Here is a 15,249-nt window from a genome sequence, read left to right as displayed (position 1 = left end):
AGGTCACCAAGACCTAGACATGAAAGAGGAGCCACACGGGGAAGGGCTTTCAAAACATCTGGCCAAAATCAGAACATAACAAGCCCCACATTCCAAACCCTTCCCTTCATGGCTCTCCCCAGGGAGACCTTCGGAGGCCAAGAAGAACCAGGTCCAGGGGATGAATGGGTCACCGCCCAGAGAGCTAGTGCGGGCCCAGGGGCGGAGCTCCCAGGCTTCCCTCTGCGATGTTCGGACACCAGGCACCGCTGCCACGTGCCTCCCAGACCCCCCCCCCACGCCCGCCGCTGCCACGTGCCTCCCAGACCCCCGCCCGCCGCTGCCACGTGCCTCCCAGACCCCCCCCTCCCGCCCGCCGCTGCCACGTGCCTCCCAGACCCCCCCCCACCGCTGCCACGTGCCTCCCAGACCCCCCCACCCGCCGTTGCCACGTGCCTCCCAGACCCCCCCCACCACCGCTGCCACGTGCCTCCCAGACCCCCCCCCCCCGCCCGCCACTGCCACGTGCCTCCCAAACCCCCTGCCCACCGCTGCCACGTGCCTCCCAGACCCCCGCCCCCAATCCTGCGTCCTGGCCCTGATCTGTCCACGCAGGGTCGGCACCCATATGTGTCACCCTATGTGTCACCATGGACCGTGCAAACAGCACGTGAACATGCTCTTTGAGATCTGAATGTGCTTGACCTCACTCCTTTTTCTTCTGGTTGAATTCCTATTTCCACCCATTCCTCCCCTTCCCCAACAGAATTTTATCTTAATTGTGAAGGCAACTTCTCAGATAAATAGTCAAAAGGGAAAAAAAAGGAAGAAATCAGCAGATTTAAGAGTTTGAGATTATTCTGAGGAACAAAATTTTAAAAAAATGATTTTTAAGGAATGATTAGAGCTTCAGAGGATTGTGTGAGAATCTCAGAAAGAAAAAGCGAGAGAAAAGGGGGGCAGAACGAATACTTGAAAATAATCATGGCCCAAAATTTCCAGATTTGATGAAAAGCATTACTCTATACATCTAAGAAGCTCAACAAACTCCAATGCAGATAAACTCAAAGAAGTCCACACCTTTGCGCATCATAATCCAACTGCCAAAACCAAAAACGCAGAGAGAAACTTGCAGCAGGAAGAGAGGAGGGACTCACCACATCCACAGGGTCCCGAATGAGACCCACAAGGGGTTCCTCCTTAGAAACTGCAGGAGATGGCAAAGAATGTACACCGCTCACAGAAATCAGGACGTTTCAAAATGAATATGAAGCGATAAAGTATCCCCTAAATTATTGTGAGCAGTACATTTAAAGTCCTGAAAGAAAAAAAAATGTCAACCAAGGATTTCTATATCTGGAAACACTAACCTTCAAGAATAAAGAAGAGGCTGACCCATGGTGGCCCAGTGGATGAAGTATGGTCCTAGAATGTTAAGGTTGCCAGTTCAAAACCCTGGGCTTGCCTGATCAAAGCACATATGACAAATAATTACTGAACCATGAGTTCCTACTTCTCCTTCCCCCAACCCCTCCTCTCTGTAAAAATCAATAAAATCTTTTTTTTTAATTAGGTGAGAGGAGGGGGGGCAGAGAGACAGACTCCCGTGTGCATGCACCCTGAATGGGATACACGCAGCAAGCCCCCTACCAGGTGATGCTCTGCCTATTTTGGGCCGTTGCTCGGCAACCAAGCTATTCTAGCACCTGAGGCGAGACCGTGGAGCCATCCTCACCACCAGAGGCCAACTAGCTCCAACTGAGATATGGCTGCAGGAGGGGAAGAGAGAGAGAAGGGGGAAGAGGGAAGAAGCAGATGGGTGCTTCTCCTGTGTGCCCTGACTGGGAATCAAACCCAGGACATCCACACACCCAACTGGCCAGGGAAAAAATCTTTAAAAAAAATAAAAAACAAAACAAAGGAGAAATGAGTATATTTCCATAAATATATATAAAAGCTGCGGAATTTCAATTCTAGAAGGAATATATGTAATTTAGACCTGTCTCATCCAAAATGCTAAAGAGAGGTCTTCAGGTTGAAATAAAAGGGCACTGGACAGTAAGTTGAAGCCATAAAAAAAAAAAAAAAGATAAAGAACATCAGCAAAGGCACTTGCATAAGTACATAGAAAAGCCTGTATGAACATCTTGTTCTAACTCCCCCCATCTTATGTGAAAGACAGCTGCATACAGCAATCTTACAACCCTGTACTGACGGGCACACAGATGTGTGAAGATGCGATTTGTTTGACAAGGACAGCAGAGAGGAAGGAGGGCTGAGCTACAGATTATTATTCCATTTTATGGATTCTAAGTCAGATTCAATAATTTCAGTCAAAGGGATAGGGAGCAGCCAAGCCAGGATGAAAACTTTGTTCTGTCAAATCTCAGAATCAGTCCCTTTTAAGCCATTAAAAAAAAAGTCACTCGTTGCAGGTTAACTCCTCACAACGATCCTACATTTAGCCCAAGGCTCTGACCTTGCAAACCACATCCTGTGCTAGTCTTCCCACAGAGCAGCGACTTTCAACCTTTCACAGTTCCTGCACCCATAAACTAAGGACTAAAATTCTGCGGCACACCCAGAATTACACTTTTTGCTGACCTGACAAAGAAAAGATGGGTATAATTTTTTTTTATTATTAAGTGAGAGGAGGGGAGGCAGAGGCAGACTCCCACGTGCACCCTACCGGGATCCACCCAGCAAGCCCCTTACATGGCAATGCTCTGCCCATCTAGGGAATAGTAGCTCCGTTGCTCAGCAAATGGAGCCATTCTTAGCACATAAGATAAGGCCATCAATGGAGCCATCCTCAGTCCCTAGGGCCAACTCACTCCAATAGAGCCATGGCTGTGGGAGGAAAAGGGGGGGGGAATGGGGAAGGATAGAGAAGCAGATGGTCACTTCTCCTAAGTACCTTGACCAAGAATCAAACCCAGGACATCCACATGCTGGACTGACACTCTACCACTGAGACAACCAACCAGGACTTGGTATAGTTTTTTTTAAGATTTTATTGATTTTACAGAGAGAGGAGAAAGAAGAGGGGGGAAGAACAAGAAGCATCAACTCATAGTTGCTTCACTTCAGTTGTTCATTGATTGCTTCTTTTATATGCCTTGGCCGGGCAAGCCCAGGGTTTCGAACTGGTGACCTCAGCATTCCAGGTTGGCGCTCTATCCACTGCGCCACCACAGACCAGGCAAGATGGGCATCATTCTGATCCATTCACACCGAACAGCTATTGTTGTGTTGGCTGTTGTCATATTTTCATTTGACAATCTAAGGGTTTAAAAGAGGTCAGTGCCCCTGGCTCAATAGTCAGATGTCATGTGTTTTAAAAATTCTTGTGACTCACCGGGGTGCCTGCCGCAGCCCACCTGTTGAAATTCACTGCCATCTAGACATTCTCCTAGGCTCCTTCCAGAGTGGATGGTGGATCCTTCACTGGGCAATTGCCCTCAATGTCCCTGGTCTTTCTGAAGAGACAATCCTCCCCAGCAGGCTTGCCCAGCACCTGCAGTAAGTGACCCGGAGTGTGACCCCGTACAGCCAAGAGGTGCCCCCAAAACTGGAGGAAGGTCAGCAGGAGGACATCCAACGCCTCCGGGAGGGGCTGCCGTCCCGTGAGGCGGGTGTCGCCTCTTTGCCACGTGAAAACGGGAACACCATTAACAATTATGTCCCTTCGGTCCCAGCCGCTGGCTTGTGGCCTTCTGTGGTGAGACACATTTTATGTGTTCTTGTTGTTGTCCTTTTTTTTTTTTTTTTTTTTTTTACCGGCGAAGTTATCCAAAGAGAAGATTATTTCTGGTTCTGTGGGTTTGTAACTTTCTTTTCTTTCTTGATTCCAACCGCTCCTCAAACTTTCAGTTCCTCTCTGCGACTTTGTTCTCCTTTCTGTTTCTGGACACGTTGCCCCTACTTGTTCCACATTCTTTTCCACGGGAAACATGAGGATGGATGCTACTGAATTTCAGTCCCAGGGGGGAACGTTTAAGTGACCGTATAGGGGCTCACATGTGTGTTGTATTAAACAGAGGAGAATGGACACGGTATCTGTATTTTGTAGTGTGAGAATTCAGGTTATAAGCATGGACTCTTTTCTTTATTAATTATGAACATTTCTGCATGTTTTGTTGTTTTTAAAAAAACAATGACCGCCTGACCAGGTGGTAGCACAGTGGATAGAGCATCAGACTGGGATGCTGAGGACCCAGGTTCAAAACCCCAAGGTCACCAGCTTGAGCGCGGGGTCCCTGGCTTGAGCATAGGATCATAGACATGACCCCATGGTCGCTGGCTTGAGCCCAAAGGTCACTGGCTTGGCAGAGTCCCCTGGTCAAGGAACATTTGAGAAGCAATCAATGAACATCTAAAGTGCTGCAGCTATGAGTTGTTGCTTCTCATCTTTCTTCCTGCCTCTGTCACTTGCACGCGCGCGCAGTAAAAATAAACAAATAATATAATAAAATAAAAAAATAAAAAACAACCAGCATCTCAGAGGAGGAAACTGTCATCCAATGTGACCTTTTGTTGCACCAGAGGACAAGTTCACCACTTCCTCTACCCGCCGCTGGAGAATTTCATAACAAAGTACTCCAAACTGGGTGGCTTAAATAACAGAAATGTTTTATTTCGGAGATCTGGAGGCTGGAAGTCCAAGGTCAGGGTGTCGGCCGGGCCGGTTCCTTCTGGGGTCATGAAACGAGATGTGGCTCCTGACCTGCCCTGTGCCCACTGGCTCCTGGGTGGTGTTCGGTGCGCCTGGACTAAGAATAGCTCTTGGTCATTACTTCATATGGCTTTCCTCCCGCATCCAAATCTCCCCTCGCTACACGGATTAGTCCCACGCGATTGGGAGCCCGCCCTACCCAACTACGACCACATCTTCACCAAGTCCATCCGCAGTGGCCTTGTTCCCAGATGGGGTCGCAGTCTTAGGTACTGGGGGGTTAGGACTTCAACAGATGAACTGCGAGTTCAACAAGGCAACCCATCTCAGAAAGCTGTCAACATAGTTCCCACTTCAAGATATGGACAGGGGCCTAGAGGGGTTCAGCTAACCTGCTGGGCTGGGGTGGCTGGCGGTTCTGAGGTAGGGGAGAGCGGAAGCGGTGAGGACCCCCCGAGATCCGCTGGGATGCAGCGGTGACCCCAGTCGCCCGCAGCGGCTCCATAGCTGTTTCAGTGAGATCACTGGCGTTCGTCCAATCTGCCGCACGTGACTGTGGACTCCCAGGAACGCTGAGCTCTCTGTCTGTACATGGGATCATAGCGTCGGCCTCTGGGGCTGTGAAGAGGAAACGTTGTAACAGCCACATGGACGCAGTCCCCCCCCCCCTCCCTCCAGCCACAGCAGACGCAGCTCCGGCCCACAGCCAGCTATCCCACGTCGGGGCCCATGTGCATGGTGAAAAACAGAGCACGTCAATCTACCCTCTTAATGTCTAAGTCTACACTATAGTGTTGATAACTGCAGGCACGTGGCTGTACAACAGACCTCTACAACTTTCTCATTTTGCCGGACCGAGACTCTCAGTCCGGCAAAATGAAACAACACCCTCTCCCCCTCCCCCGCCCTCGGCAATCACCCTTCTGCTTTCTGTGTCTACCCTTTTGCCAGCTTTGGGTACCTTATCTAAGTGGAATCATGCCGTGCTTGTCCTTTTGGTGACTGGCTTACTTCACTTGGCGTGATGTCCTCAAGGTTCAGCGAGTGAGAGCGTATGACAGGGTATCCTTTCTTCTTTAAGGCTGAATAACATTCCATTGTATGTGCACACCCCATTGTGTTTCCTCACTCACCCACTGATGGACACCTGGGTTGCTTCCACATCTGGACGATTATAAATAATGCTAGAATGACCTGACCAGGCGGTGGTGCAGTGAATAGAGCAGACGCGTCCAGCTTGAGCTGGCTTGGGCGTGGGACCATAGACATGATCCCATGGTCACCGACTGGAGCCCAAAGGTCGCTGGCTTGAGTAAGGGGTCACTGGCTCAGGTGGAGCCCCCGGTCAAGGCACTTGTGAGGAAGCAATCAATGAACAACTATGGGGGCACAACTATGAATTGATGCTTCTCATCTCTCCCTCTTCTGTCCATCTCTCCCTCTCTCTCTCTCTCTCTCTCTCTCTCTCTAAAAAAAATAAAAATAATGCTGCAGTGAACCTTGCAGTGCATGTATCAGTTCAGCATCTTGTTTTTAGTGCTTTTAGATAAATACCCAGAAGGGGGATTGTTGGAGCATACTGTAGCCTTATTTTTAATTTTTTGAGGCACTTCCATACTGTTTTCCATAGTGGCTCCACCGTCATACAATTCGGGCCCATTTAAATTCAGTGAATTTAGATAAACTGAGCAGAAATGTCACTTGCATGTGTCAGGGTGGGGTGGGGGTGGGGTGCCAGAAGGCGTCAGCTCCAGCTGTTGGCGCCTGCCGTTCTCCAGTGGGGGCAGGGCACGAGGGATATTTGGGCTGAACAGTTCTTCCCCTTCAGCCTGACCCTGCATTGCAGGAAGGATACCAAGACATTAAATACCGGTAAATCCCTGTCGTTGTGCAACCCCCACCCCCCTACACACATTTCCAAACTCTCCGCTGGGGATGGTCCCACCCCTGGCTGAGGGCAATGGGGGTTCCTGGTCTGCACACGCCCCGTGGGAACCACCCAGCCAGTGCAGTGGGGAGCCCTCTGCTGAGAGCTCTTCACAGCTGAGCACCTAGAATGTCTCTGGGTGGCGCCGGCTCACGGCTGGACTTCTCCAGCCTCGTTGTTTTTTTCTTTGAAGTGAGAAGCAGGGAGGCAGTCAGACAGACTCCCACATGCACCTGACCGGGATCCACCCGGCATGCCCACCAAGGAGATGATGCTCTGTCTGCCCACCTGGGGCCATTGCTCCGCTGCAACCAGAACCTTTCTAGCACCTGAGGTGGAGACCATGGAGCCGTCCTCAGCACCCAGGGCCAACTTTGCTCCAATGGCGCCTTGGCTGTGGGAAGGGAAGAGAGAGACAGAGAGGAAGGAGAGGGGGAGGGGTGGAGAAGCAGATGGGTGTTTCTCCTGTGTGCCCTGGCCGGGAATAGAACCTGGGACTTCTACATGCCGGGCCTACACTCTACCGCTGAGCCAACTGGCCAGGGCCCAGCCCCATTTTTAATGCTTTTCCTTGGGAGAATCTCAAGGGTGCACGCACAGGAGGAGGAGAGGACGGGTTCTCAGCTTGGAAAGTAGCACCAGGAGGCTTCTTCAAGAGCACTCGTTAGCACCATGGGTGACCACGATGATGCACCTCTCCAGATGTAAAACCTAAGCAGACTGTGGACTCGCAGTAATGCCGGTGGCGCATCCGTGGTGGGCTCATCGGTTAGAACTGAGGCGCCCCTCTGATGGGGGTGTGGGTAGCGGGGGAGGCGCCACACGTGCGGGGGCGGAGGGTCTATGGCTCCACACGTGCCGGGCGGAGGGTCTATGGCTCCACACGTGCCGGGCGGAGGGTCTGTGGCTCCACACGTGCCTGGCGGAGGGTCTATGGCTCCACACGTGCCGGGCGGAGGGTCTGTGGCTCCACACGTGCCGGGCGGAGGGTCTATGGCTCCACACGTGCCGGGGCGGAGGGTCTATGGCTCCACACGTGCGGGGGTGGAGGGTCTGTGGCTCCACACGTGCCGGGCGGAGGGTCTGTGGCTCCACACGTGCGGGGGCGGAGGGTCTACGGCTCCACACGTGCCGGGCGGAGGGTCTATGGCTCCACACGTGCGGGGGCGGAGGGTCTACGGCTCCACACGTGCGGGGACGGAGGGTCTGTGGCTCCACACGTGCCGGGTGGAGGGTCTGTGGCTCCACACGTGGAGGGGCGGAGGGTCTGTGGCTCCACACGTGCCGGGGCGGAGGGTCTATGGCTCCACACGTGCCGGGCGGAGGGTCTATGGGACATCTCCACGCCCTCCTCTCTGCTTTACTGTGAACTAAACCCGCCCTGACTGGAGGGGCTCTGGGCATATACAACCTGCCGAAACCACAAGGCGCTCAGTGGAGAGTTGCCCAAAGGCAACAACAGCCTCGGGGTCCAGAGCTCCCCACCATCTTCTCCATTGGCATCTTCTGGGCTCCTGACCCCCTGAGAGGTTCCACATCACCACAGAACACCAGAGCGCCTTCCCCGGGGACTCCCCTACCCCCGTGAAGGTGCAATATCACGCCCAGATCTGTGTTTGAACAGCCACACACACCTCAGCACACTGGGGCGCTGGCTACAGTGATGAGTGATGTCCCCGCCCCGTACTGACGCAGAGCCGGGTGGTGACAGCTCCCTCCAAGGTGGGGGGCAGCCTGCAGTCACATTTTCTCCCGTCTCCTTCAGCAATGAAGTCTGAAGAATCAGAACTGGGTCCATGGACATATCGTGAAACGGAGGTTGCTGGACGCACGCTAGCGATTGGCCATCGAGCTCATCGACCCCGTCAGAGCCTGGGGGTCCGTGTGTTCACTTAGGTTTAAGCTGTTGTCAAGTTCGGAACCCCCCTCCACCCCGCAACGCAGGAAGTTTGCACAGGAAAAAAAAAAAAAAGGGCAACCGCCCCGACGCAGAGCGCGGTGACAGCCCTGTCCCTCCAGATGCTGGCACCGCTGGCTTGAGCCGAGGGGCCAGTTGCTTTCAGAGAAATTGTCGCTGAAACAAACCCGAGACGGGAGAGATGGGAGCCCTTCTCTTTCAACACGACCCATTGTGTTCAGACATATGTGCACCACGGTGAAAAGCCCCCTGTCCTCATCCAGCAAATGTGAAAGCCGTGAGTCGGAAATAGAATCCAAGGTCCCACCAGCTCTGCAGCCCCCTTCCAGAGAAATTCCTTCCTGGGGGGCGCTGAGGAGGACCCCGTCTGGAATGCAGCCTTCAAAAGACTCAGGGAGCCTATTCGAATGAATGAAGCTGCTCTCTCCGGGGCTGATGCGGAAGCAGCCCTCCCCACCCCCCACCCCACCCCCAGGGGCTTAGGCAACCGCCCAGGGGCAGGAAACCACCCAGGGCAATGTGGCAGCCCGGACGCCCAGGCTGCCAGCAGGACCGGGACTGCCAGCCCCTGCCACACGCTGACCACCCACCCACCCTGGCCAAGATGCAGTCTCTGGACCCCGAGGAGTTCCTGCTGAACGAAGAGGATGATATTTTTGGTGAAGGTAAACACCTCCTCCTGGCTGGAGCCATTCGGATCCGCTGGAAACGCCTGCCTGGCTTGGGCAGGGATTTGAGGAGCTTGGATGCGTTCTAGATGGGACGGTGGTGGCGGGCACCCAGCTATCTCGGTGCCCAAGGGCGGAGGCGGCACGCGGAGTCAGGACGCGGAGGGCACAGTGCCCCCACACACTTCTTTTCCGTTGTTGTGACTAGATAAGGTTGAGTTTTGCTTGGCAAATAGGACTAAATCTTTCCGTTCCTCCTCTGTGGAGCTCTCTGGTCCAGCACCGTGAGGAAGGCACACAGCAGGGCTGCCTGGGCACAGGTGGACAAATGGACCAGGTGGTTCTCCAGGGAACCGACTGTCTTCACCTGCACTGCCCGCCCCTCCCCTCTGACCTTTCTCTCACTCTTCCTTGGGACAGACTCCAACTCTTCCTGCCTCTCCCTCTATGTTCCAGGGGGCGGACACCTCCCGTGTCATCCACTGTCGGAGCTGGGCAGCGGGAGGTGGCCACAGTAGCACTGTGATTTTAAACGGTATGCTAAGACTATACTTTCAGGGATCATTTCTATAGTTTGTTAAACGGTATGCTAGTCATCTGCGGCTGCTGTGTCCAAAGAGCTTTGCGGAGCTGCCTGACTCAAGGGTATTCTGGACTCACACATTCGGTCGTTTCCCCCAAAGAAACCATTATCTATCAAGTGATTTTTTAAGGGGCACCTGTAAGTTGTTTGGGACCACCCAAGCACAGAAGCTCACTGAATGCAATGTCCAGGGTGCATGTACGGCCGAGGCACTGAGACCCGCTTCCAGGCTGAGTGATCTAGGATTTACATCTAACTAAACGTTTGGACGTCCGTCTTTCTGTCGTTTTGTCCTGGCCTCAGGAACAGGTGACACCACCAGCCGGGCTTGGATGGCAGCTTAAGTCGGTTTGAAAGAACAAACGTTCTGGAGCTTTCCAGGCTGTTAGGTGCTCGGGGTGGCACAGCCACTGCCATTGCTCTTGGGGTGCCTTGTTCAACTTGGAGGTGTTTCCTCCTGAGATATTGTCTGCCTTCAGGATGTAAAAAAAAAAAAATGCTCACGGACGTTATTATGGCCAAGCCACACTGTCTCCCCCCAAAGGCGTTTCCTCCCGTTACTTCTGGTGACGGTGCTAAAGGGCGCCACCTGCAGACCGATGTGCGCACTGCGGGTAGTGTGCGCCCCACCCTGCAGGGGTCAGACGCCAGCACAGCCCCTTGATGAGCTCTGTCTGTCCGGGAGCATCCGCGACTCTAGCTGATGGTTTCAACCTCTGCAGGCATGGCCCAGAGTCAAGGTGGGGGGCAGACAAGGTTTAGGTTCACATTCTCCCGTTGCCTCGCACTACCTACGTGACGTGAAGCAACTTCTTTATCTTGCTAAACCGCAGTGCCCCCGGTGTGGACATAGGGACAGCGATGCCTGTTGGCTTTACCCAGATATTGTCAAGCTAGAGTCCCAATACTGGCATTGCATGTCACGTGTGACACGCTTTATTACCTTCCAGGCCGATTATCTCAGTTAACTTCATCTCCAAAAAATTAGAGGGAGAATCCTTGTGAATCCAACATCCGGTGCATTTGTGTTCAGTTTCCAGAGTCACACGCCTCACGCGTGTGCCAGTGTACGCGGAAGCTTGTCCAGGGGAAGGGTGTCACTCCGCCCACAAGCTCCCGTGTGGGGTAACCAGCCAGAGCTGCTCTCCGGGGTTGCACTGCCTGGGCGTGGCCACTAGTGCACTCAGTGGCTTTGAGCAGGGTGCTTCATCTCTCTGTGTGCCTCAGTTTACTCACCTGTAAAATGGAGTCCAAGCCTCCCAGGCGTGCAGGTCAACTAGCTGTTGTTCCAGGGGAAACGCTGTGCCTCGTACAATAAGCACCAGTCCGTACTAATTCCTATTGTACATTCACAATCGTGGGAAAGTGACCAAGTGACTCAGCACAGAGCTTTTCCACGTGTCCGGTTAACCGAGTACATTCCACCTGGGCCTCAGTTAAGGAACCTGGGTTCAGAAACAACCAGTCAGAGGTGTGCTGCTGTAGAAACCATCCTGGAGACGTGGCTAGCAGCCTGCCCCTGCCGCGACCTGGCTGGCGGACCTCCCACAAGCTTTTCACCCGCTGTGGGCTTCATTCATTCTCCATCTAAATGAAACCGAAGGGTTGAGGTCACATGCTCTAAGATCGTCTTAAACTCCACCGTTCTCCGCCTGGGTCCTTTCTGCCCCAGGGACCGCGCCCCCCTGGCAGAACCCATGCCTGTGGGTGCCCTCCAGGCTCTCGTTAGCTTGCCTAAGAGCGCAAGCAGCTCTGGGTACAACGAGTTCCCTCCAACACAAAGGAAGAAAATGCCCAGGCGCTGGTTGCTAGGGCAACCGTATTTCCTTGTGATGGACACATTCTTAAAGGACTCCTGCCTGCTAGAAGCACACAGCTTTGGAATGTAGGTCCATTTGGTTAAAAGCCAAAAAAGAATTAATAAATTAATTAATAAATTAATTCATTCAGCTGTATGGACCCCATAAAGATCTGGGGAGAAAAACAAAGTGAGTTGTGCTCACAAATATATATATATTTTTTGTTTGTTTGTTTATTTTAACTGCTCTTCTGAGATCCTGTTTACGTCGGCTAAGGTGTTCTGTGGTTAAAGAAAATGTTGAGGTTCGCAGAGGGAAGAGGCATTGCCGTGTAATGTTGCTCTTGTTGTAGAGGGTGCTAGTTGCCCGCGGTTAGAGAGAGAAGCTGTCAGCCAGCTATCACCAGAAACCTCAGTATTTATTCCCTCCAAACACACACACACACACACACACACACACACACACACACACACACACAGGCTGGCTTTCCAAACAACACCAACAACGTCACCATCTTCCTATTGGTAACTATCGAGTAGACCAGGGGTCCCCAAACTTTTTACACAGGGGGCCAGTTCACTGTCCCTCAGACTGTTGGAGGGCCGGACTATAAAAAAAACTGTGAACAAATCCCTATGCACACTGCACATATCTTATTTTAAAGTAAAAAAACAAAACGGGAACAAATACAATATTTAAAATAAAAAAAAAAGTAAATTTAAATCAAGAAACTGACCAGTATTTCAATGGGAACTATGGGCCTGCTTTTGGCTAATGAGATGGTCAATGTGCTCCTCTCACTGACCACCAATGAAAGAGGTGCCCCTTCCAGAAGTGCAGTGGGGGCTGGATAAATGGCCTCAGGGGGCCGTAGTTTGGGGACGCCTGGAATAGACTGTCCTTTCCTGGGGAGAACGACTGACCCGATCACCAGGGCACTGAGGAACCAGCCAGGTGGAACCACAGAAGCCTTTCTCATCCTTGTTTCAAACTCATCCAGTGAAAGGGCTCTCCCCTGTTTTCTCCCTCTGCCTTCTTGACGGCCAGCCTGGTGTGTGTTAGTCATATTAGCTGGGTGGGTCATAATATAACACAGTCATGATATAACTGTGATGATGATGATGATGATGATGATGATGAGAGTAAAGGAAAAAAGGTCAGGCACAGTGGAGGCCCTTGGCCAGCTTTAGAGAACAGAAGAGAATTCATGTGTGGGAAGAGACTGTCCCCCAAGGAGTGGTCAGTGGGTGGGTTAATAGCCAGAATTACTCCTTGGCCCAAGTTAAGGCTGCACCGCTCCCTGACTCAGAACCAAAGCCCGTGTTGCCAACATTCTCGGCACTGCTCAGTAACCTGTGGTGGAGCACAGCGATTAGAATAATAAAACACCAATGATAGGTGCAAAGGATTCCCTGGACACTCCCTTGCCCCTGAAGATCTGGCTTCTGGAAAGACCCCCAGGGGACGGCACAGCTTTGTCACACCTTCAAATGCTCCCCAGAGCTGGGGCTGCGTCTGAGAACACTTCTGTCCTGCGTCCCTGCCTCCAGGAAAGTGAGTCCGACCTCTTCAGAGAAGGAGAACCCTCCCAGGTGGAGATAGACTTGCAAAAGGACGTCCCCTCCACCACTGTCCTTAGACCAGCTGATGCCCGCTCTTCCTCCAGCAGGTGTTTGGGGAAAACATGCTACTCACGTGGAACCAAGCCCAGGAAGTGAGCAGTGTCTTCCTGTCAAAGGGAACGTCAGCCTGGACAGAGCAAGAAAATGGCAAAAAGTTTATTAAAAAAAAAAAAAAAAGCCTGACCAGGCGGTGGCGCAGCAGATAGAGCATTGGACTGGGATGCAGAGGACCCAGGTTCGAGACCCCGAGGTCGCCAGCTTGAGCGCAGGCTCATCTGGTTTGAGCAAAAGCTCACCAGCTTGGACCCAAGGTCGCTGGCTCGGGCAAGGGGTTACTCAGTCTGCTGAAGGCCCGCAGTCAAGGCACATATGAGAAAGCAATCAATGAACAACTAAGGTGTCCAACAAAAAACTGATGATTGATGCTTCTCATCTCTCTGCATTTCTTTCTGTCTGTCCCTGTCTATCCCTCTCTCTGACTCTCTGTCTCTGTAAAAAAAAAAAAAAGAAGAAGAAGAAGTGTAAGGAAGCAGATGCCTACTTTCTGGCTTTCTGTGTCGACCGCTTAGTAAGCCAAGGGAAATTTTCTTCAAAACAGGTAAACACGGGTGCCATCTGTTGTCGTCTAGGGTATTTTGACCTTCTGTAGGGACTTACACTTGTCCTTGCCAAAATTCAGAGCAAGAAGGAAGACAGTAAGATCAGATTGAATTACATACAAAACCAATAAATCCAAAGTTCGGGCGGCTTAAGTCGTAGCCTCTGGAAAAAAAAAAAAAGATCCAGTGCGTCGGAACTGCGGCTCGAGAGAGTGGCGTCGGTGCTGTTTGCTTGGTCAGCCACGTTTTGTGTCGTCGGGCAGTGATGACTGAGGCTTCGCTATGTTGGACCATCCTCAACAATGTCCACATCTGGGGTCTCCAGTGGACCCCAGCTGACGGGATTGGAGGGAGGGCAGGAGGAGGCGGAGCTGGAAGAAGTCAGTCACTCTCTGCGTTCACGGTTTGCCGAGGTTGCTTTAGAGCAGGGGCAGTCAACCTTTTTATACCTCCCGCCCACTTCTGTATCTCTGTTAGTAGTAACAATTTCTAACCGCCCACCGGTTCCACAGTCATGGTGATTTATAAAGTAGGGAAGTCACTTTACTTTATAAAATTTATAAAGCAGAGTTACAGCAAGTGAAGGCATATAATAATAATTACTTACCAAGTTCTTTATGTCGGATTTTTGCTAAGTTTGGCAGAATAATCTTTATAAAAAACAACTTGCTATAGTTAAATCTATCTTTTTATTTATACTTTGGTTGCTCCGCTACCGCCCACCATGAAAGCTGGAGCGCCCCCTAGTGGGCGGGAGGGACCGGGCTGACCACCACTGCGTTAGAACGACACGTTCCTCCTTGAGGAAAGCTCCGTGGGGCCACCGCCTTCCCTGCGTTCTCCGTCCCGGGTCTGGGCGCAGGCTCGGCGCCGCCCCCGCTGCGATGCCTGCCTCTGCGTGACCTCTGCCCCGGATGACCGCGGAGCAGTCCCGTTCCCACAGACGTCTGGGAAGCCTGCTCTGGCTGCTGCCAAAGAGACGGTGTCATGTCAGGGGCACGGCCTAAAAATAGCACGTTGCACTCGAGCTACGTGGGCTCTGGGCCACCGGTCCGCCCCCAAGTGACCTCGCCGTGGCCCGTTGAGATTGGGCCAAGCCCAAAGGGGCCCAAGATGACAAACACCACGTTTTTTTAAATGCTAATTTAGCGTCTCCCTGAGCAGCCAGCAAGGTCCTTTTAGGAATGGCACATGACATGCTGACGATATCTCCTCTATAGAAGTCTATGGCCATGGTCCACAGGGCAGAACAGTCTTAGGAGAGAAAACTAAATGGGTAGCTGTTACGACCAAAACCGTGAGAGAAACAGGAGGTACGCCCCACCCCCCACCCCCACTCCTTGATAGTGGTCGCTTCTCTTCCCGAAGTCAACACCTCCGTTCAGGGGACAGGACTCACCCCTTCTCCCGCCTCACATGCTCCGGTGCGCTCAGCAAGTATCGGCAGGCTCAACTTCTCACTTATTTGGGGGAAGGCTA

The 15,249-nt window shown here is 52.3% G+C and overlaps 1 protein-coding gene across 4 annotated transcripts in view; it reads left to right on the top strand.

Moving 5' to 3' along the window:
• RIPOR2 (RHO family interacting cell polarization regulator 2) overlaps positions 1-15,249 on the top strand; it is a 147,187-nt gene that overhangs the window by 27,084 nt on the left and 104,854 nt on the right. For 3 of the 4 annotated variants that reach the window (XM_066352651.1, XM_066352650.1, XM_066352655.1), the window contains exon 1: positions 9,017-9,164. The exons of the other annotated variant lie outside the window; for it this stretch is intronic. In XM_066352651.1, the coding sequence (XP_066208748.1) occupies positions 9,017-9,164 (148 nt within the window). Of the gene's footprint in view, positions 1-9,016; positions 9,165-15,249 lie in introns of those variants that run through there. 4 annotated transcript variants of the gene reach the window in all.

Source organism: Saccopteryx leptura, chromosome 11 (assembly GCF_036850995.1).
Source record: "Saccopteryx leptura isolate mSacLep1 chromosome 11, mSacLep1_pri_phased_curated, whole genome shotgun sequence".
In the NCBI taxonomy this organism is placed as follows: domain Eukaryota; kingdom Metazoa; phylum Chordata; class Mammalia; order Chiroptera; family Emballonuridae; genus Saccopteryx; species Saccopteryx leptura.
The sequence above is the reverse complement of the archived record's forward strand: the minus strand, read 5'-3'. Positions and strand labels throughout refer to the sequence as shown.